Source organism: Salvelinus sp. IW2-2015, linkage group LG26 (assembly GCF_002910315.2).
Source record: "Salvelinus sp. IW2-2015 linkage group LG26, ASM291031v2, whole genome shotgun sequence".
In the NCBI taxonomy this organism is placed as follows: Eukaryota; Metazoa; Chordata; class Actinopteri; order Salmoniformes; family Salmonidae; genus Salvelinus; species Salvelinus sp. IW2-2015.
Genome location: NC_036866.1, coordinates 44,318,494 through 44,341,743, shown reverse-complemented (window position 1 = coordinate 44,341,743; position 23,250 = coordinate 44,318,494). Strand labels below are relative to the sequence as shown.

At 44.6% G+C, this 23,250-nt stretch overlaps 1 protein-coding gene across 1 annotated transcript in view; it reads right to left on the bottom strand.

The window, feature by feature from the left end:
* Positions 1-20,515, bottom strand: part of LOC111953105 (sodium-dependent neutral amino acid transporter B(0)AT2-like) — a 36,723-nt gene extending 16,208 nt beyond the window's left edge. The window contains 6 exon segments of the mRNA XM_023972204.2: positions 8,206-8,387; positions 8,647-8,773; positions 10,870-10,970; positions 10,973-11,025; positions 18,234-18,771; positions 20,381-20,515. Of these exon segments, the coding sequence (XP_023827972.1) occupies positions 8,206-8,387; positions 8,647-8,773; positions 10,870-10,970; positions 10,973-11,025; positions 18,234-18,562 (792 nt within the window). The 5' untranslated portion in view covers positions 18,563-18,771; positions 20,381-20,515.
* Positions 20,516-23,250: the final 2,735 nt, after the last annotated feature.

The window sequence follows — 23,250 nt, the reverse complement described above, 5'->3', positions numbered from 1 at the left end:
CTGGGACTCCAAATCACGGCCGGATGTAATACAGCCTGGATTTGAACCAGGGACTGTAGTGATGCCTCTTTCACTGAGATGCAGTGCCTTGGACCGCTGCACCACTCAGGATAGAGTCAAGGATTTGTTTTGTATAATTCTTCAAAGTCCTAGTGAAAAACGTAAGCCTAAAGCCAAATTTCGACATTTCCAGGCACAGACAAATCAACATTCTAACAGTCCAATTTGATGTATTTCATATATGCTATCAGAAGAATAATAATTTGGTTATGTTTACGAAGGTCTTAGGTAACATTAGAATACTAAAAAAATATTATTTCAAAGAACAAATAGCATTTTCATTAGTTTTTTACTCTAGGCTATCAGTAAAAACAAAAAAACAATAGTTCAAGTCCATCACAAAGAAATAGAGTATAATTTCATTTTAGCAGGTCTAAAGAAACATTGTGTATTTAAACAAAAACAGAATAGCATATTTTAAGATTATTATGTTAGTAGTCTTTGCTTAGTAGCCAGAGCAATGCCGCTATGCGAGTGGTCATGTGCTGAATGCATGGTCAGCGCGGATATTCTTGCAAAAAAATTATATTTGGTAAAAAATAAATCCACTTATTGCATTTTGAGAGTTATTTGACGAAGGTAAGTGTCATAGAAACTGCAGAATATGCTTTTTATTATACTATATAGCAATCAAAACATTTTACCTGCATCAAAACATTTGACCTGCATTTAATAAAGTGATGCTCCTTTCCCTGCATCTGTCAACTCCAAGCTGCGCCAATCTCTTCATGTACAATTTGACAATTGATAATATTGGTACTCATCAGACTATCGTCAATTTAATATTGTCTTTAGGTTAGCTTTTATTATGTGTGAAATTTGTTTAGGTATTGTCACGAATATTACCGAAGGTGACTCCCCTTCCMGTTCGGGTGGCACTCGGCGGTCGTCGTCGCCGGTCTACTAGCTGCCACCGATCCATTTTTCCTTTTCGTTTATGTCTGTCTAATTGTTTTCACCTGTTTCTTGTTGGGGTTTTGGGAGGGGTACTATTTAGGTTAGTTTCGCCCGCTAGTGTTTGTGCGGGCTTATTTTGTGTGTTCATGTTTTACGTCGTGAGTGGATTATTGGATTGTGGGATTTTCGCTGTCCAGCTTWATTTAAACAGTGGTCTGTGGGTTGTTTTGCGCCTGTGTYTYGGCGTCACCYTTTTGTACCTGTTCCTGTTTTATGCTGTGGACATTAAAGCGTTTTKTCCCCGTAWWMYTTTKSYYYYYYYKSSSCYKRMYYYWMMMCCMWYMWTYMMCYKRMSKTWMMRRARSCCSSMMCMWMCTGATGGAGTCAGCAGGAGCAGCGACCACCCCTCTCCCCACGATGGAGGAGAGAGTCCTGCATCATACGTCCATCCTACATCGCATTGGTTCGGCAATGGATCAGATGATGGAGAGGATGGATCGTTGGGAGAGGAGTGGTCTCCCTACTACCCCACCTACCCTCCCACCAGCAACATTACCATCTCCTCCAGCAGGAGCCGGTGCCAGCGTCCTGCGCATCACGCCTCCGAGGGAGTACGATGGAGCAGCGGCCGGTTGCCAGGGATTTCTACTCCAACTTGATCTCTACCTGGCCACCATTCGGCCTGCTCCCTCGGACGAGGAGAGYGTGAGTGTCCTCGTTTCCTGCCTGTCGGGTAGGGCCCTGGAGTGGGCCAACGCCGTATGGAATGGACCCGACTCAGCGAGGGGTCACTACCTGGAGTTCACCCGCCGTTTCCGGGCTGTGTTTGATCATCCCCCGGATGGCAGAGCGGCGGGTGAGAGGTTGTTCCATCTCCGGCAGGGGACGAGGAGCGCGCAGGATTTTGCACTGGATTTCCGTACTTTGGCTGCTGGAGCTGGGTGGAACGACAGGGCCCTGATAGACCACTACAGGTGTAGCCTAAGGGAGGACGTCCGCAGAGAGCTGGCTTGTCGGGACGCTACGCTCAGCTTGGATGAGCTGATCGACATGTCAATCCGGCTAGACCATCTGCTGGCTGCTCGCGGACGTTCTGAGAGGGTCCTGTCAGTTCCACCTCCTGCCCCCCCCGCTCCCATTCCTATGGAGCTAGGAGGGGCTGCGTCTAGGGAGACCGGAGGAGGAGGCTCCTCCTGCACCCATTGTGGCCGGAGAGGGCACACTTCCGGTCGGTGCTGGAGGAGTCCATCTGGGATTCGAGAGGGCAGGCAGAACACTCCTCGGTCACCTCAGGTGAGTCAGCACCACACTCTCCCAGAGCTTCCTGTTGGTCACATGTTTTTGTTAATCTATTTTCTAAGGTTTTTCCCATCTCTCCAGCATAAGGCGCTAGTCGATTCAGGCGCAGCGGGGAATTTTATTGATCGCGGACTHGCTAAGAGGTTGAGGATTCCGCTCGTTAAGGTAGACCCCCCTTTCCCCGTGCACTCCTTAGATAGTCGACCATTAGGGTCAGGGCTGGTCAGGGAGGCCACGATACCTCTGGATATGATGACGCAGGGTAATCATAAGGAGCGGATTAGTCTGTTCCTTATTGATTCACCTGCTTTCCCGGTGGTGTTAGGGATTCCCTGGCTGGCTATTCACAATCCTACGATTTCGTGGAGACAGGGAGCTCTCCAGGGGTGGTCTGATGAGTGTTCAGGCAGGTGTTTAGGAGTTTCCATCGGTGCGACAACGGTGGAGAGTCCAGACCAGGTTTCCACCGTGCGCATTCCTGCTGAGTATGCCGATTTGGCTATCGCCTTCAGTAAAAGGAAGGCGACCCAATTACCACCCCATCGTCAGGGGGATTGCGTGATAAACCTCCAGGTAAACGCTGCACTTCCCAGGAGTCACGTGTATCCGTTGTCCCAGGAGGAGACGTTGGCTATGGAGACATACATCACGGAGGCTCTGGGACAGGGGTACATTCGGCCCTCCATGTCACCCGCCTCCTCGAGTTTCTTTTTTGTGAAGAAAAAGGAGGGTGGTTTACGTCCGTGTATTGATTATCGAGGTCTAAATTCCATCACTGTGGGTTTTAGTTACCCACTACCTCTCATCGCTACGGCGGTGGAATGCAGTTTCACGGGGCGCGATTCTTCACAAAATTGGACCTCAGGAGCGCATATAATCTGGTGCGTATTCGGGAGGGAGATGAGTGGAAACCGCGTTTAGTACCACATCTGGCCATTATGAGTACCTCGTCATGCCGTATGGGTTGAAGAATGCTCCAGCCATCTTTCAATCCTTCGTTGATGAGATTCTCAGGAGCCGACGGACAGAGGTGTAGTGGTGTATATTGACGACATCTTGATCTACTCCGCTACACGCGCCGAGCTGTGTCTCTGGTGCGCAAGGTTCTTGGGCGACTGCTGGAGCATGACCTGTACGTGAAGGCAGAGAAATGTGAGTTTTCCAAACGAGCCGTTTCCTTCCTGGGTTATCGCATTTCCACCTCGGGGATGGTAATGGAGGATGACGCGGTAAAAGCCGTGCGTAATTGGCCGACTCCGACCACGGTAAAGGGGGTGCAGCGGTTCTTAGGGTTGCCAATTACTACCGGAGGTTTATCCGGGGTTTTGGTCAGGTGGCGGCCCCTATTACCTCACTGCTGAAGGGGGCCCGGTGCGCTTGCAGTGGTCCGCAGAGGCGGAGAGAGCTTTTTGTCGTTTGAAGGCGCTGTTCACCGACGCGCCAGTGTTGGCGCATCCTGACCCCTCTTTGGCGTTCATAGTTGAGGTGGACGCATCCGAGGCTGGGGTCGGGGCTGTGCTCTCCAGCGCTCGGTGCCACGAAGCTCCGCCCCTGTGCTTTTTTTTCGAGAAGCTCGGCCAGCGGAGTGGAATTATGATGTGGGGATAGGGAGTTGTTGGCCATGGTCAAGGCTCTGAAGGTGTGGAGACACTGGCTTGAGGGGCTAAGCACCCTTTTCTCATCTGGACCGACCACCAGAATCTGAGTATATCCGATCAGCTAGGAGACTGAATCCTCGTCAGGCAAGGTGGGCCATGTACTTACCCGATTTCGTTTTACGATTCGTATCGACCAGGTTCCCTCAATACTAAGGTGACGCGCTGTCCCGACTATACGACACTGATGACCGGTCCATCGATCCTACTCCCATCATTCCGCGGCTAAGCTGGTAGCACCGGTAGTATGGGAGGTGGACGCGGACATCGAGCGGGCACTAAGGGCGGAACCTGCGCCTCCACAGTGCCCGGAGGGTCGTAGGTATGTGCCGCTCGCTGTTCGTGATCATTGATTCGATGGGCTCATTAGTCTACCCTCGTCAGGTCACCCGGGTATTTCAAGGACGGTGCGAAGTCTTAGAGGGAAGTACTGGTGGCCTACCTTGGTGAGAGACGTGCGATTCTATGTCTCCTCCTGTTCGGTGTGGCCCAGAGTAAGGGCTCCTAGACATTGCCACGAGGGAAATTACAACCCCTCCCCGTTCCACAACGGCCGTGGTCCCATCTATCGGGGATTTTTTTACTGATCTTCCCTTGTCTCAGGGGAACACCACTATTTGGTCGTTGGTGATCGGTTCTCTAAGTCCTGCCGTCTTATCCCGTTGCGCCGGTCTCCCTACGGCCCTGCAGACTGCGGAGGCACTATTTCCCATGTCTTCCGGCACTACGGGGTGGCCGAGGATATCGTTTCTGATCGGGGTCCCCAGTTCACGTCCAGAGTATGGAAGGCGTTTATGGAACATCTGGGGGTCTCGGTCAGCCTGACCTCGGGGTATCACCCGGAGAGTAATGGGCAGGTGGAGAGAGTGAACCAGGAGGTGGGTAGGTTTCTGGTACGTCGTTTGCCAGGACGGCCAGGGGAGTGGTCAAGATACATCCCCTGGCAGAGATGCCCAGAACTCACTAAGCCACTCCTTACCAACATGTCACCATTTGAGTGTGTGTGGGGGGAGTACCAGCAACGGTTCTGGCACCATGGCATCAGAGCGCAGGACGAAGCCTCCTGCGGTGGAGGAGTGGGTGTGCAGCGCTCTAAGGAGACCTGGAGAGCCGTCCAGGAGTCTTTTTGCGTCAGGCGGAGTGGACGGCAGGAAGAAGAGAACGAGACGCTGACCGTCACCGCAGTGAGGCCCCCGTGTTTTGCACCGGGGGACAGGGTCTGGCTCTCGACCCGAAACCTGCCCCTCCGCCTGCCCGTGGGAAGCTGGGTCCGCAGTGTGTAGGGGCCATTTAAAGCCCTGAGGAGAATAAACGAGGTGTGTTATCGATTGTTACTTCCTTCGTTATTATCGTTATACCCCTCGTATTCATGTGTCTCTCCTCAGGCCGGTGGTAGCTGGTCCCATGCAGGAAGGTGGGGGTTCGGAGGTCCTCCGCCCCCTCTGGATATAGAGGGGTCCCCGGCGTACACGATAAAGTCCATACTGGATTCCAGACGCCGGGTGAGGGGCTGCAGTACCTCGTGGACTGGGAGGGGTTACGGGCCGGGAGGAGAGTGCTGGAGGTCCGGTGGGGGATATATTGGATCCAGAATTACTAAGGGATTCCATCGCCTCACATCCGGATTCGCCCTGCGCCTCGCCGCCGGGGGTCGTCCCCGATGGCCGGGCGTCGGCGCGACTGCGGGGGGGCCGCGGCGTCAGAGGGAGGGTACGTTTCACGAGATATGTGCAAGGTGCTCCCGCTTCCGGTTGGGTGGCACTCGGCGGTCGTCGTCGCCGGTCTACTAGCTGCCACCCGATCCATTTTCCTTGTTCCGGTGCCGTTTATGTCTGTCTAATTGTTTTCACCTGTTTCTTGTTGGGGTTTTGGGAGGGGTACTATTTAGGTTAGTTTCGCCCGCTAGTGTTTGTGCGGGCTTATTTTGTGTGTTCATGTTTTACGTCGTGAGTGGATTATTGGATTGTGGGATTTTCGCTGTCCAGCTTWATTTAAACAGTGGTCTGTGGGTTGTTTTGCGCCTGTGTCTCGGCGTCACCTTTTTGTACCTGTTCCTGTTTTATGCTGTGGACATTAAAGCGTTTTTTCCCCGTATACTTTTGCTCTCTCTGCGCCTGACTCTACACCCATCATTCACCTGACGTTACAGGTATAGTTTAGGTGTAGTTTTGATGGGCCGGCTGTGTGTTTCCCCTTGCTCATCCACTTGGATAGAGTCAAGGATGTTCTGCATTATTCTAAAGGCCTACTGCAACAAGTAGAATATTTTGTTTCCCTTACAATAAATGTGATTAGTAACAGTAACATCTTATTTTTACAAAGTAAAATGTAAAGAGAATGATATCAAATTATTAACATGTGCTCCATCGCTGGTAAACAGGCATAAAACAAACTCATCATTACAGCTAATTTAAATTAAATTGTGAAATAACGTGCACAATTATCACCCATTCATCCATTTGTCATTCATTGAGTGAGGAGAGACACATTAGTGCCTGGCTGGGTACCAACGTCCTACTACAGCGTATTGTCTTGGCGGAATAAGTTGGGAATAGTTTTAAGTTGGGAATTCTGTTTGTCATTTCAAAATTCGGACAAATGAGCAATGCAAAATACAAAATCAGGGAAGGAGCAGGACATTGCTATTCTTTTTGGGTAAAAAAAWATATATATTTACCAAACGTTTTCTGTACTGGATCAAACCTGCACAGGTTTGTCAGGAGGAMTTTTGGACCATTCCTCTATGCAAAACTGTTTCAGTTGTGAACCGCTCTCTTGAGGTCATGCCACAGCATCTCAATAGGGTTGAGGTCAGGACTCTGACTGGGCCACTCCAGAAGGCGTATTTTCTTCTGTTCAAGCCATTCTGTTGTTGATTTACTTCTGTCTTTTGGGTTGTTGTCCTGTTGCATCACCTAACTTCTGTTGAGCTTCAATTGGCGGACAGATAGCCTTACATTGTCCTGTAAAATGTCTTGATAAACTTGGGAATTCATTTTTTCTATCGATGATAGCAAGCAGTCCATGCCCTGAGGCAGCAAAACAGCCCAAAACCATGATGCTCCCTCCACCATACTTTACAGTTGGGATGAGGTTTTGATGTTGGTGTGCTGTGCCTTATTTTCTCCACACATAGTGTTGTGTGTTCCTTGCAAACACAACTTTAGTTTAATCTGTCCACAGAATATTTTCTTCAGACGTGCAGCAATTYTTTGGGGACAGCAGTGGCTTCTTCCATGGTGTCCTCCCATGAACACCATTCTTATTTAGTGTTTTACGTATCGTAGACCCGTCAACAGAGATGTTAGCATCTTCCAGAGATTTCTGTAAGTCTTTAGCTGACACTCTAGGATTCTTCTTAACCTCATTGAGCACACTGTACTCTTGCAGTCATCATTGCAGGACGGCCACTCCTAGGGAGAGTAGCAACAGTGTTGAAATTTGAATGTGTCTTACCGTGGACTGACTKTTAGAGATACTTTTGTAATCCTTTCCAGCTTTATGCAAGGCAACAAGTCTTAATCTTAGGTCTTCTGAGATCTCTTTTGTTCGAGGCATGGTTCACACCAGGCAATGCTTCTTGTGAATAGCAAAGTGTTTTTTTACGGGGCAGCTCTAACCAATCTCGTCTCATTGATTCGACTCCAGATTAGTTGACATCTGGCTCCAATTAGCTTTGGAGAAGTCATTAGCCTAGGGGTTCACAGACTTTTTCCTACCTACACTGTGAATGTTTAAATTATCTATTCAATATTAGACAAAAAAAATACAATAATTTGTGTATTATCAGTTTAAGCACACTATTTTTGTCTATTGTTGTGACTTAGATAAAGATCAAATCAAATGTTATGTCAAATTTATGCAGAAATCCAGGTAATTCAAATAAGAATTTGTTCTTAACTGACTTGCCTAGTTAAATAAAGGTAAAAAAATACAGTAACTAACAAGCTTTCCCTCACTACTCACATTTGAATGGCTAACTGACTAAACCAGGTATACAGTAACTATCTAGCAAGCTCTCTCTCACAAACCTGCTCTTTTTCTTTCACTTTTTCTTACTTGCAGACTGTTAAGTCAATATCCCATCTCATTACCCCCCCCNTACAGTAACTATCTAGCAAGCTATTCTTCTTTCACTTGCTCTCTCTGTCTTACTTGCAGACTTAGGTCAATTTCCCATCTTCTCTCTCTCTCTCTCTCTCTCTCTCTCTCGCTCACTCACTCACTCACTCACTCACTCACTCACTCACTCACTCACTCACTCACTCACTCACTCACTCACTCACTCACTCACCTTCCCAGAGGACTGGATGCCCTTGATCATGGCGAGGCAGACGATGGACCAGGCGGCCAGCAGACAGATGGTCATCCTCCAGTTGAGGCCTCCGCTCTCAGAGATGGAGTCAGAGATGTTCAAAGCCTCACGGTACCAGTAGTAGGTGGTGGCCGAACTCTTCTCACACTCAGGCACCACAACTGGAGGGAGGAGGGACAGACAAAATTGTGGTCGTTGCTGATTAGACTTAGAGCACGCTTTACAATGGATTACGGTGTGTCTACAGTATGGCTAAAGGCTTACTGTATCGCTTTCACTGGGAAGTATCTAAGCACTATGACTTCATTACCTGTTTTTTTTATGAACTTGTATGCTAGTTATGAAGAGCCACCTGTATAGTTCTCGCCTCTTGTGTAATGAAGAGCATGTGCTGGATGAAGGTGAGTGTGTGTGTCTTACACATTGTGGTTTTGTTATTGACCAGGGGACACTCGTGCCACGGCAGAGGCTGCTGGAAGGACTGGGAGAAGTAGAAGAGACTCCACCCAATGATCACATTGTAGTAGAGGGCCACAAAGAAGCACACCTGCAGAACAAAAAGTTATAGTGTTGAATACACACACACACACCACCTTTGAGGTCAGAATTTTAACACCCACAATGTTAAATTGAACACTTTCTTAGGAATTATATTTGACCCACCAAAACAGTGTTAAACTAACACTTTTCAAAGTGTTGATAAACCAACACCCCCAGATAAACCTACACCCTAACACTGTGGGTGTTGCAAATGTTGACTTGAGACATGGATGTTGTAATTCCTATTGGAATCCAGCCATTCAGTCTGAATGCTATGGTGATTTGTCAAACAAGATGACCTAAACCATCTAAACTGGAAGAACAGTCTCAGTAATGGGTGCAATAAGCCCAACCACTTACAGATTGGATTAGAAAAATGTCAGTTATTTATCTTAGATCAATTAATCAATCAATATGCACGCAGAAAGACATTATCAAAATAAAAAAATATTATAAAATCTACCTGCAAAAAAGCATGCTGGGAAATAGGATTATGAGACCCCTCCCAAGTATTTTTCACTCTGAGAGAGTTAACGGAAATGAACTCAACACAGTTGAGTAACAACCACACCACGAAGTGTTGATTCATCTGTGATTCAATTAACACTTCATTTATTCACTGCAGGTGGCGTCAATTTCAATCCCACTGGTGTTAACCCCACTAGAATCATCACTCCGATGTAATGCTCACAACACTTTTACCTCAACACCGAGTGTAACTGATTGAGGTTTACAACTAGGTTATGGTGATGCCCATCTACTGTCGGACTATGGTTAGAGAGCAGACAGAGGCAGAGATGCAATTAGGTTTAAGAGTCTTTATATATTTAGGTGATGATACATGGCATGGAATGATTGACAGTTGCTGACATGAGACTTTGTCTTGAATTGGATGGACTTGCCGGTGGGTCTGTAGCAGTGGAGGCTGCTGAGGGGAGGACGGCTCATAATGGTTGGAAGGGAGCAAATGGAATGGCATCAAACACAAGGAAACCATGTGCGATGTATTTGACACCATTCCACCTATTCCGCTCCAGTAATTACCACGAGCCCATCCTCCCCAATTAGGGTGCCACCAACCTCCTGTTGTCCGTAAAGTATGTTTGCATGGCTTCTATTTCAATGACGCATACTGTTTCTTGGTGTGAGAGTTGTATGACGTGCCCAATTGCTCAACTGTGTCTGGGTGAAGCACCCCGGATTGAAAAGAGGTGCCCTCAAACCTGCCCGTTTAAATACCTGGCCATAGCGTTATATAGCGGGGACACCTTCAACGAGTGCCCTCCATCTTCACGTGACCATAGAGTTGGGTAGGGGGCACACCTGCCACAAATGCCCTCTCCCCACCTCCACATCACCGATCAGGGAATTCTGAACACAGAGATTTTAACCACAAATTTGCTGTGCACAATCCAAATCATTACTACCTGAACACAATCAATCCATCTAAAGTTATCGTTAGAATGCTTTTATCAACAAACACATATTGACAGCAACTTGACAGCAACCCAAACCTAAACCCCAGAGGAGCAAGGCCAGGGCAACACACTAGTTAAACAACACAGATCCTGAATACAAAACACTGATCTACATTAAACCATGCTCGACCAACATGTGTTGTCATGGTGTACACGTACTGCCAGTTAGTTCGCAGAAAGGTGTCGTGCCCTATTCAATACCCAGAATTTCCTCTGCTCTAACCTGTTACTCTTTAAAGCAGCTTGTCTTGTCCTTTCTCAATTATTGTCCTTTGTCTGTCTCTCTCTCTCTCTGTGTGTGTGTGTGTGTGTGTGTGTGTGTGTGTGTGTGTGTGGTGGTGTGTGTGTGTGGTGTGTGTGTGTGTGTGTGTGTGTGTGTGTGTGTGTGTGTGTGTGTGTGTGTGTGTGTGTGTGTGGTGTGTGGTGCGTGGGCGTGCGTGCGTGCGTGCGTGCGTGCGTGCGTGCGTGCGTGCGTGCGTGCGTGCGTGCGTGCGTGCGTGCGTGCGTGCGTGCGTGCGTGCGTGCGTGTGTGTGTGCGTGCAAAAAATCCTTCTCGTTGGTGTGTGCTTTCCCCTGTTTCTAAGGTGTGGTGCCCATAGTGATAGTGGCAGTGCCGCTGACTCACCACACAGCTGGCAAACCCGATGCCCCCCAGACGAGGGCTGATGTAGTTCCACACCCCGATGCTGCCCCTGGCGACCCGCTGCCCCACTGACAGCTCCAGGAGAACAGCGGGATCCCAATCACAATCAGAAGGATCAGGTAGGGCACCAAGTACGCCCTGTGAGAAGAAGAAACAGACCAGGGTCAGAAACAGTATCTCATCTCGCACACACACACACACACACACACACACACACACACACACACACACACACACACACACACACACACACACACCACCCACACACAACAAAAACCCACCCACACACACACACACACACCACACACACAACAACACAACACACACAACACACACACACACACACACACACACACACACACACACACACACACACCATGTAGTGACTGCACACCACACCAGTTTCTGCCTCGTTGTGTCCTAGCATGACTCAAGTAATTTTCCCTCATCATGGTGTGTGGTGCCACCAAATAGTATATCAAGCAGGAATGTACTCAGGACTCAAATTACCCAAATTGAAATGTGGTTACTTGAGTCCACATCAGAGAGATAACATTCCTTATTTCCTTTATAGGGAGAATAGGGAGAATTACTAAGACACAGCCCGTAATAGCACAGCTCTGTAGAACACAGGGTCTGTCTGTCTGGGAAGATACTCTCAGGGCATCAGAACATACTCAGAAGACATGAGACTGCAACTGGAAGACACATGGTAGATAGAGATCACATAAAAACCTTTGTTCAAAGGAAATGGTGGTTGGCATGAAGCATGTACTATAATCTTTCAATGTTTTTACTGCCAGAGCCATATTGCCACAAGTAACTGGAAGAGATTAATACAATGTATAGTCAGTAGATCACTTGAATAAAAACAAACCTCCAAGCCTTTAACTGTTTCCCTTCGAACTAATTGAACCGCAAAGTCACTCATTGTGAATCAGAACTAAGGATATCACATCTGACGATAAGCTATAGTTTCAAAACAAAGTCTGTTTTTGTCTGGAAAACAGGAGAAAAGTCACTGGTTGAGGAAAATTTGGTCACTGGTTTCAGCCTCCCGAAAACAAGATTAGCTGGCCCGGAATGGCAGATAGGCCTACTCGTCAACCAGGAACCAAAGCACGTTGGAAATGTATATATTACATGAAACCTACTGTATCTTCTCTCATACTGGCTCAACATGTTTCCAACCCCACTGATCATTTTTCACCTTTTTCAATCATCCAGTTTGTTGACGACACAACAGCGGTAGGCCTGATTACCAACAATGACGAGACAGCCTATGGGGAGGAGGAGAGAGCCTTGGCGGAGTGGTGCCAGGAAAATAACCTCTCGCTCAAACAAAACAAAGGAGCTGATCATGGACTACAGGAGACAGCAGAGAGAGCATAACCCTATCCACGTCGACGGGGACCAGTGGAGCGAGTCAAAAGCTTCAAGTACATTACTGACGACCTGAAATGGTTCCCTTCACACAGACAGCGTGGTGAAGAAGGCTCAACATCACCTCTTCAATCTCAGGAGGCTGAAGAATTTTGTCTTGGCCCCTAAGACCCTCACAAACTTCTACAGGTGCATCATTGAGAGCACCCTGTCGGGCTGTAGCACCGCCTGGTACGGCAAATGCAGCGTCTGCAACCGGGATGGTGCGGTCAGCCCAACACATCATCAGTGGCACACTGCTTGCCCTACAGGACATCTACAGTACCCGGTGTCACAGGAAGGCCAAGAAGATCATCAAAGACCTCAGCCACCGGAGCCACAGCCTGTTCACCCTGCTACCATCTTAGGAGACAGTACAGGTGCATCAAAGCTTGGACGAGAGACTGATAAACAGCTTTTATCTCCAGGCCATCAGAGAGTTAAATATTCACCACTAACCGGCCTCCGCCCAGTACTCTTCCCTGAACCTTAGCAACTGTTACTAGCCGACTACCACCCGGTACTACACCCTGCACCTTAGAGACCGTTTTGCCCTATGTATATGGAGTCCTTGACAATTTTTGGGGCCTTCCTCTGACACTGCCTAGTACAGTTGAAGTCGGAAGTTTACATACACCCTAGGCAAATACATTTAAACTCAGTTTTCACAATTCCTGACATTTAATCCTAGTAAAAAGTACCTGTCTTAGATCAGTCAGGATTAACACTTTATTTTAAGAATGTGAAATGTCAGAATAATAGTAGAGAGAATGATTTATTTCAGCTTCTATTTCTTTCATCACATTCTCAGTGGGTCAGAAGTTTACATACACTCAATTAGTATTTGGAAGCATTGCCTATAAATTGTTTAACTTGGGTCAAACGTTTTGGGCAGCCTTCCACAAGCGTCCCACAATAAGTTGGGTGAATTTTGGCCCATTCCTCCTGCCAGAGCTGGTGTAACTGAGTCAGGTTTGTAGGCCTCCTTGCATGCAGTTCTGTCGACAAATGTTCTATAGGATTGAGGTCAGAGCTTTGTGATGGCCACTCCAATACCTTGACTTTGTTGTCCTTAAGCCATTTTGCCAGAACTTTGGAAGTATGCTTGGGGTCATTGTCCACTTGGAAGACCCATTTGCGACCAAGCTTTAACTTCCTGACTGATGTCTTGAGATATTGCTTCAATATAGCCACATAATTTTCCTAATTATGTGACGCCATCTATTTTGTGAAGTGCACCAGTCCCTCCTGCAGCAAGCCCTCCCCCTTTTTCCTCCAAACATAACGATGGTCATTATGGCCAAACAGTTCTATTTTTGTTTCATCAGACCAGAAGACATTTCTCCAAAAAGTACGATCTTCGTCCTCATGTGCAGTTGCAAACCATAGTCTGGCTTTTTATGGCGATTTTAGAGCAGTGGCTTCTTCCTTGCTGAGCGGCCTTTCAGGTTATGTCGATATAGGACTAGTTTTACTGTGGATATAGATACCTCTGTACCTGTTTCCTCCAGCATCTTCACAAGTTCCTTTGCTGTTGTTCTGGGATTGATTTACACTTTCGCACCAAAGTACATTCATCTCTAGGAGACAGAACGCGTCTCCTTCCTGAGCGGTATGACGGCTGCGTGGTCCCATGGTGTTTATAATTGCGTACTATTGTTTGTAGAGATAAACGTGGTACCTTCAGGCGTTTGGAAATTGCTCCCAAGGATGAACCAGACTTGTGGAGGTCTACAATTTTTTTTCTAAGGTCTTGGCTGATTTCTTTTGATTTTCCCATGATGTCAAGCAAAGAGGCACTGAGTTTGAAGGTAGACCTTGAAATACATCCACATGTACACCTCCAATTGACTCAAATTATGTCAATTAGCCTATCAGAAGCTTCTAAAGCCATGACTTGCCAAAACTATAGTTTGTTAACAAGAAATTTGTGGACTGGTTGAAAAACAAATTTTAATTACTCCAACCTAAGTGTATGTAAACTTCCGACTTCAACTATATATATATACACTGTATATACAGTTGAAGTCGGAAGTTTACATACACTTAGGATGGAGTCATTAAAACTCATTTTTCAACCAGTCCACAAATTTCTTGTTAACAAACTATAGTTTTGGCAAGTCGGTTGGGAAATCTACTTTTTGCATGTCACAAGTCATTTTTCCAACAATTGTTTACAGACAGATTATTTCACTTATCATTCAATGTATCACAATTCCAGGAAACATCAAGGAAACATCAAAGAGTTTAAATGAAAATAACGGCAGATCCATAAAATGTTCTTGTATAGTAGTAGATCTAATTAAGTTTAGAGAATTCTAAGTTAATATCAAAGGGGCCTTTATACAATTATAATSCAGGGTTAATTCAAAAAATATATGTTTTAAAATGTATATGTTTATTAAATAGTCATGCTTGTCTCAGACCAGCGCGAAACGATGCTGAAATAGTTGACCACACTATTGCTTGTTGGGCGGATTTTCACACCTACAGTAGCCGGGCTATTAAACGAATTGTTGGATAACAGATCGGCTCTCGGAACTCACTAACACGCTTTACCATGTGCGTTTCAAATCTCACTCACTCTCACTCACTCTCACTCACTCACACTCACTCACTTGCTGACATTTACTCTTCAGGTACTGACCAGTTGCACCCTCTATAACCACTGTTTATATCATTTGACCCTGCTGGTCATCTATGAATGTTTGAAAAGTTATCTAGCCTTTATGGCCATGTACTCTTATAATCTGTAACGGCAGTCTATTTCGTCCTCCTCATCGGACGAGGAGAGGCGAGAAGGATCGGAGGACCAATGTACAGCGTGGTAAGTTTCCATGATTTAATAACATGAAAACAAWATACAATTACAAAATAACAAAACAAACTAACCRTCACAGTCCCGTGTGGCACAAACACTGACACAGAAAACAACCACCCACAAAATCCCAACACAAAACAAGCCACCTATATATGATTCTCAATCAGGGACAACGATTGACAGCTGCCTCTGATTGAGAACCATATTAGGCTGAACACAGAAACAGACAAACTAGACACACAACATAGAATGCCCACYCAGCTCACGTCCTGACCAACACTAAAACAAGCAAAACACATAAGCACTATGGTCAGGACGTGACATAATCTCCAACCAATGTGCACCTTCATCAGATGAACTGCAACATGTCGGCTAAAGCAATTTAATTCATGAATGCATTTGAAAGTGTTAAATATTGTGATAGTGATCTCTTATCCAATGATTGTTATTATTATTATTAACCCTGCATTATAATCATATAAAAGCTCCTCAGATATTCTGTGTTTCTATTTACAGTAGTGATGGACAGCTGGAGGCATTTTGTTTTTCACAAGCGTGGTTTTAGAGTACTTAAGCATCGAATACATTGCAAGTTTGCCTATTTTTGCCTTTAGCCTACACTTTACAATAGGACAAATATATCATTGAATTCGATWAAAAAAACTGTTTTAAACTGTATATGTTGATTAAGTAGTCTTGCATGTCTCAGAGCAGTGCGAAACGGTGCTGAAATAGTTGATCACATGCGGGTAGGCTATTGCTTCAACTCCTATTATAACAATTGGATGTTTCAGTAGCCTACTTTACGACAATATTTCTGTCATTCAGTGATGTTTATTCCCATAGTAATTCGTGGATCCATCCAGCTGTGGTTAGAAAACAATGTATTTGGTGGTCTCGATAAGATGGGACTCACTGATAGTTGAAGATGATGAGCGATCGGCAAAGGCAATCAACATCGCTCTAATCAGAGTCAGCAGACAGTTGAAGAAACTTGAGTGGACTTATGAAAAGGCTCTGTAAGACATTATATATATACATTATTATTATATATATATACACACTACCGTTCAAAAGTTTGGGGTCACTKAGAAATGTCATTGAAAGAAAAGCAMATTTTTTGTTCATTAAAATAACATCAAATTGATCAGAAATACAGCATAGACATTGTTAATGTTGTAAATGACTATTGTAGCTGGAAACGGCTGTTTTTGAATGGAATATCTACATAGGCGTACAGAGACCCATTATCAGCAACCATCACTCTTGTATTCCAATGGCACGTTGTGTTAGCTAATCCAAGTTTAGCATTTTAAAATGCTAATTGATCATTAGAAAACCCTTTTGCAATCATATTAGCACAGCTGAAAACTGTCGTTCTAATTAAAAAAGCAATAAGGCTGGCCTTCTTTAGACTAGTTGAGTATCTGGAGCATCAGCATTTGTTGGTTCGATTACAGGCTCAAAATGGCCAGAAGCAAATAACTTTCTTCTGAAACTCATCAATCTGTTTTTGTTCTGAGAATGCGAGAAATTGCCAAGAAACTGAAGATCTCGTACAACGCTGTGTACTACTCCTTTCACAGAACAGCGCAAACTGGCTCTAACCAGAATAGAAAGAGGAGTGGGAGGCCCTGGTGCACAACTGAGCAAGAGGATAAGTACATTAGTGTGTCTAGCTTGAGAAACAGACGCCTCACAAGGCTTCAACTGGCAGCTTCATTCAATAGTACCCGCAAAACACCAGTCTCAACGTCAACAGTGAAGAGGCGACTCAGGGATGCTGGCCTTCTAGGCAGAGTTGCAAAGAAAAAGCCATATCTCAGACTGGCCAATAAAAATTAAAGATTGAGATGAGCAAAAGAACACAGACACTGGACAGAGGAACTCTGCCTAGAAGACCAGCGTCCCGGAGTCGCCTCTTCACTGTTGACGTTGAGACTGGTGATTTTCCTATCTTTCCCCATTTTTCCCCACTCCTTAAAAACAAAACTACTGAGTAATCCTATGGTGGTGCCCAGGCTGTGCCAGGGTGCCTCCCTTTTGACGTCACAACCACTGACACCACTTGTAAACCAGGCAGGGTTGGTGGTTTGGGTTGAGTTGGTGGAACTGGTGGTTCTTGAGGCCACGTTACTGAGGCTAGATTCAGTCATAAAAGCATGTTCAGGATGTGGTTTTGGAGACAATTCAACCCACTCACCCCTAAGAAACGGCTTTGATAACTTCTGAACTGCTTTTATAGCTCTGCATCAAAATGCAGTTAGAATTAAATACCGAGAAGGTGATGCCAGTGACATGCATAGACATGCATTCACACACACACACCCTTTCAGACAAACACATACTGGCAGGGAAATCCAATAAAATTTGCACCGACAACATTTATCGAACACGCATGCACTAGGGATAGGCATTACTGTGTATCTGCCCACACTGTCTGAGAGAGCTAGATATAATAGTGTCTGCTAGGTATTCAGCTTTCATTTAGCCAGCATTAAAACGCTTTGGATGATGGTAATCTCCAGGTAAAAAAGTGTCTTGTGACACATGGATAAGTGATCAGAGCTCTTTAGTATGACGGCCCACTACGCCTTATTTACACTGTCTGCAATATAACGGAGATGAACTAGACTCCTGGGGTTAAAAAGGCAAGAGGCTGTGATAACTTCTCTGGCTATATTACATACTGCTGTTTTTGGATTATATTGTTGCTGTATTGGTTCAGTTACGGATGTTGTTTTGGTCGATATTCAATTGTTGCTGTGCTGGTGTAGTCGTGGACACCGATGATGTGCTAGGTGTTTTGTTATTGATGTGCGGTTAAAATAACTCTTATTTGGGGGGGGTTACTGTTATTGCTGCCTATTGCAGTGTGGTTCATTGTGTCATTTGGTGACTGTTACTAGGTAAGCTGTTAGCTATTTAAAGAGGAGAGACAGAGACACTCAAACAGTCATGTGACCACCGTGATGATGATCAGCAGGAGGTTTACCTTTAAGAACAACACACACAAACACAAAATGTGGCAGGCTAACCTCTCCAAATCCTAACCTCGTGGGCAGGCGACTTCTATACTCTAACCAATAAGAACAACATCCACTCACCCCCTCCGTTCTTCTGACACATGTAGGGGAACCTCCAGACATTGCCCAGGCCTACAGAGAAGCCCACCTGGGCCAGGATGTACTGCAGCTTGCTGTTCCAGGCTGGCCTCGCTGCATCATCTTCTGCACCCGAGCCTTCGTCCTCCACGTCCATGTCTCCGTTAAGGTTAAGCTCCTTCCCTTCATCACCTCTGCCGCTACCCACGATCAGCGAGCTCTTCTTAAAGGAATCATCACAAGTGTCCTCGTTGGATAGCAGGTCTTTGACGGACTCCAAGACATCATCGTCAAGCTCTCTCTTGACGGCCTTGTTGTTTTTGGGCATTTGATAAAGCAGACCAGGGCGAGGGGTGGAATGTCTTTGGGCTGGTAGCGGGTGGGGTGTGCGAGCAGTGCAGTTCTGGTAGTTATTCTGAGATCAGGGTACTGTCTGTACAAGGCAAGGGCTTAGAGGTGGTCTGTCAGGGGTTGGATAAAGTATCTGTCTTGGAGGTTTCTGATGGAGTTGTTTATTTCTGCATTGTCACAAAATGCCTGAAGGGAAAGACATCCAAAAACGAAATGACTTCGGGTACAATGTAAATAAAAAAAATGCAATATTCATTACTTCAGGGAAAACAGCATGAGGGTGTATGATTCATGGCGATGCAATAACTGTTAGATGTTAACACAGGACCCATGTTTTATGAAAATTAGACTACAATATTGAACTTTTCATCATCAGCATATGGCAAAAGGAAATCAAACAAAATACTAGGGTACAATATCCATAACTCCAGTAAAGGCCGAATGAGACTCTCTGATGGTGACACAGAACTCGTGTTTTTAAGAAATTAGATACAGTCTGTGTATGACATCACAACAATGCACATAGAAATATTTACTGTATTTACTCAAAAAAGAGGAGAAGAGAAAAAAGAGAGTGGAGGAAGGAGGAAGTAAGGGGGGGGGGGGGGGGGGGCCTGTCAACAACAAAAAAGTTTCCATTCTTCTTATCAATTAAACCAAAACTAGTTTTATGAATGTAATTTCCTTCCTATCCACAGTTTGTGACCACACTTGATTTGAATAGAATCACCCCTCATACTTCATCAGCCAGACATGTTAGAAAACTTGCCTTGGGAAATTGTTGAGGACAAATAATTATAACATCAATTCTTTGTGTTCCTGTTTTTAATTTACTGAATATYTTAGAATAATCATTTCCCGCACAAGGAAATCACCATATGACAAATGTGACCAAAATCGATGAATGTGCCATTGTCTATTTATTGTTTACATTTATTGAAACATGGCATGGACTTTTGCTATGACAGTTCTGATATCGAGACGATCAGGTATCCACGCCTCTGAATAATTGAACCCCAACGCCAAGCACGAGGCAATTTGCATACCAACCCAAACACGCAGAAAAAAAACAACAGACGAAAAATGTAACAAAAAATGACCCAGAATATAGCCCTTGAGGTATTAGTATAATAGTTGTAATGTGATCATGCTTCGGCCGATAGTTTTTAAAAATCCCCATTGTGCATAAAATAAACCCCAAAAAGCACGAAATTATACAATGTTGCAATTGTGCAGAACATAGCAGTCTATTTATTAGCCTTGTTCATTCACTAAGTGTGGGCTTCATTTCATCAGCAAATAAACGTAAATTGTAATAAACGTACATTTTAGGGTGTAGGTGGAGTAGTAAACTATGCTGTAGCCTATATACAGAAAGATTCAACCTATTCATATTGTCTTGATAATAACATTTGACTACTGTATTAAATGTACATGTGCATTTCCATCTATGATGAAATAAGAAATCGTTCCATGTTCCTATTGAATACGTCGCCGTATGGCATATTCCACTATAAAGGGCTAAATAAAGCTATTAAAATGCATGATTAAATACATAGGCTACATGTCGAAAAAGTAATGGATGAGAGGAATACCTGGCGCCATGTTGTTTATTCAAGAGACAATTTGCTCCAGGAATGAACATAAATTAATTCCTCCCTCCCCGCCCAGTCGCATCTCCTCTGTAGTACCATCCATGTGCGGTATTTCATCATACACTCACTGCCCACATCCTGCGCAATGCAACAACATTATATTCAGCCCAAAACATATATTTCTTCTAAATGATGTTTACCTTAAGTATAGATTCGTCTTCTGTTGGTCTTTTTCGGAAAGAAGCGTCTCAAGGAATGAAATTGTGACAGAAGCACACGCACGGGGCAGACATCATCACTGGTGTTGCGTCTCTGGTCCTATACCGCCGGTGTAAGTGCTGTGCGAAACAAACGCAAGTCCTTCGACTAGTCTGCGTTTTAGCAATAGGTTACAGGCAGCGCGGTAATAGGGGTGCTCGGCTTCTCTCTTTGTCAATATTTGATCCAAATGCACATCATTTTTTTGCTCAATTTATCTCTATATATTTAGGTCGATTTAACATGGTATACTTATATTCTAACCCCTCGTGAATAAGCACGATAAGGTAAATAATCGTTTTTAAAATGTCTAATCTCCCCTATTTGCACTTGGTATTCTCCACTACTAACCCCTTACATTACACTGAAGAAAAGGTCCCATGTTGATCCCATGATCCCATGTTGATCCCATGTTTCATGAGCTGAAATAAAATATGTATAAAAAGCATATTTCACTCAAATTTTGTTTACATCCCAGAATTTGTTTACATCCCTGTTAGTGGGCATTTCTCATTTGGCAAGATAATCCATCCAACTGACAGTTGTGGCGTATCAAGAAGCTGATTAAACTGCATCAAATCAAAATCAAATCAAATTTTATTTGTCACATACACATGGTTAGCAGATGTTAATGCGAGTGTAGCAAAATGCTTGTGCTTCTAGTTCCGACAATGCAGTAATAACCAACAAGTAATCTAACCTAACAATTCCACAACTACTACCTTATACACACAAGTGTAAAGGGATAAAGAATATGTACATAAAGATATATGAATGAGTGATGGTACAGAACGGCATAGGCAAGATGCAGTAGATGGTATAGAGTACAGTATATACATGATCATTACACAGGTGCACCTTGTGCTGGGGACAAYAAAAGTCCTCTCTAAAATGTGTAGTTGTGTCACACAACACAATGCCACAGATGTCTCAAGTTATGAGGGACCGTGCAATTGTCATGCTGACTGCAGGTATGTCCACCAGCGCTGTTGCCAGAGAATTTAATGTTAATTTTGCAGTACATCCAACCGGCCTCACAACCGCAGACCACGTCTATGGCGTCATGTGGGAGAGCAGTTTGCTGATGTCAACGTTGTGAGTGCCCCACGTTGGCGGTGGAGTTATGGTATGGGCAGGCATAAGCTACGGACAATGAACACAATTGCATTTTATCAATGGCACTTTGAATGCACAGAGATACCATGACGAGATCCTGAGGCCCATTGTCGTGCTATTCATCCGCCGTCATCACCGCATGTTTCACCATGATAATGCACAGCCCCATGTCACAAGGATCTGTACACAATTCCTGGAAGCTGAACATGTCCTAGTTCTTCAATGGCCTGCATACTCACCAGACATGCCACCCATTGTGCGGCTCATGGGGCATGCCACGAGCACTGTCTCCCAGGTTGTGTGCTGCCCCCAAGACCAGAGCCAATCACATGCAAGGAACAATGTCAGCTTTTAGCTAACATGGCTAGCTAGTATTGTCTGCTAACTAGCTAGTTAGTTAGGTAGTCTTGTTAGCTAGATAGCAAGCTAGCTAGTAACATATGTTGGTTGTTAACTTGCATAACTGAAATGTGTATAGTTATCAAGGACACTTCATGTTTTTTGGCTAATATTTAAATTTCACAAAGTGACTTCAGTGTTTCAATKATGCATATTGCGTGTAGGCCTAGGCATATAGGCTATATGCTCTAGCATGTAAAAATATATATATTTATGTTTGTCCTAGAGATATATCCTACTGTAGCATCATCGTCTGACACTAAATGTATATTTTCACTGAATTAAAGGTTGTACTTTTTGTTCCATTTCACTTCATGTTCTGAATCCACAGAGGGACATAGGGCAATTACAGTGGGTCCAGAACAGAGCAGCATGCCTGGCCCTTAAATGTACACAGAGAGCTAACATCGATGACATGCATGTCAATCTCTCCTGGCTCAAAGTAGAGGAGAGATTGACTGCATCACGACTGTTCGAATGACTAGCACACAGCTCAGACACCAATGCATACCCAACAAGACATGCCACCAGTGGGTCTCTTCACAGTCCCCAAGTCCAGAACAGACTCTGGGAAATTAACAGAACTAAGAGCCATGACTACATGGAACTCTATTCCACATCAAGTAACTCATGCAAGCAGTAAAATCAGATTTAAAAAACAGATAAGACTACACCTTATGGAACACCGCGGATATGAAGAGACAAACACACACAAACACACACAGGCACATGATAGCACATGCACTCCACACAAACATACATTGTAATATTTTGTATGGTGGTATTATACATTTTGTGTTGTAGATGTGTAGTGATGTAATGTCTTATGATGTACTGTTTTATTTTGTAGCTTTTTGTGTGATGTTACTTAAACAATATCAGCTAAAGTGGATCCCTCAAATACAAATACAAACCCTCATGGATATTACAGCTAGTCTACCGTATTAATCAATAATTAGTGACTGATTGTGCTTAAATCCCCCCCCCCAAAATAAATAAATGGAAATCGCTATTCACATTAAATATAAGCCTATAGAGGGGTTGGGTTAAATGCGGAAAACGCATTTCAGTTTAATGTATTCAGTTGTGCAACTGACTGGGAATCTCCTTTCCCTTTCCTTCTAAACATCTTAAAAATGGAGTAGCCTCTGTTTATGTACCACTCTCAGCCTTTGAGACTATTTGGCATACGGGCAATTAAAGGGCACAAAGTACCAAATGTCCAATTAGATAACCTTTTAAAGAAAGCTGAGGCACAGTGACCTCTCCCGACCATTGGAAGAGACCTAGGGCTATC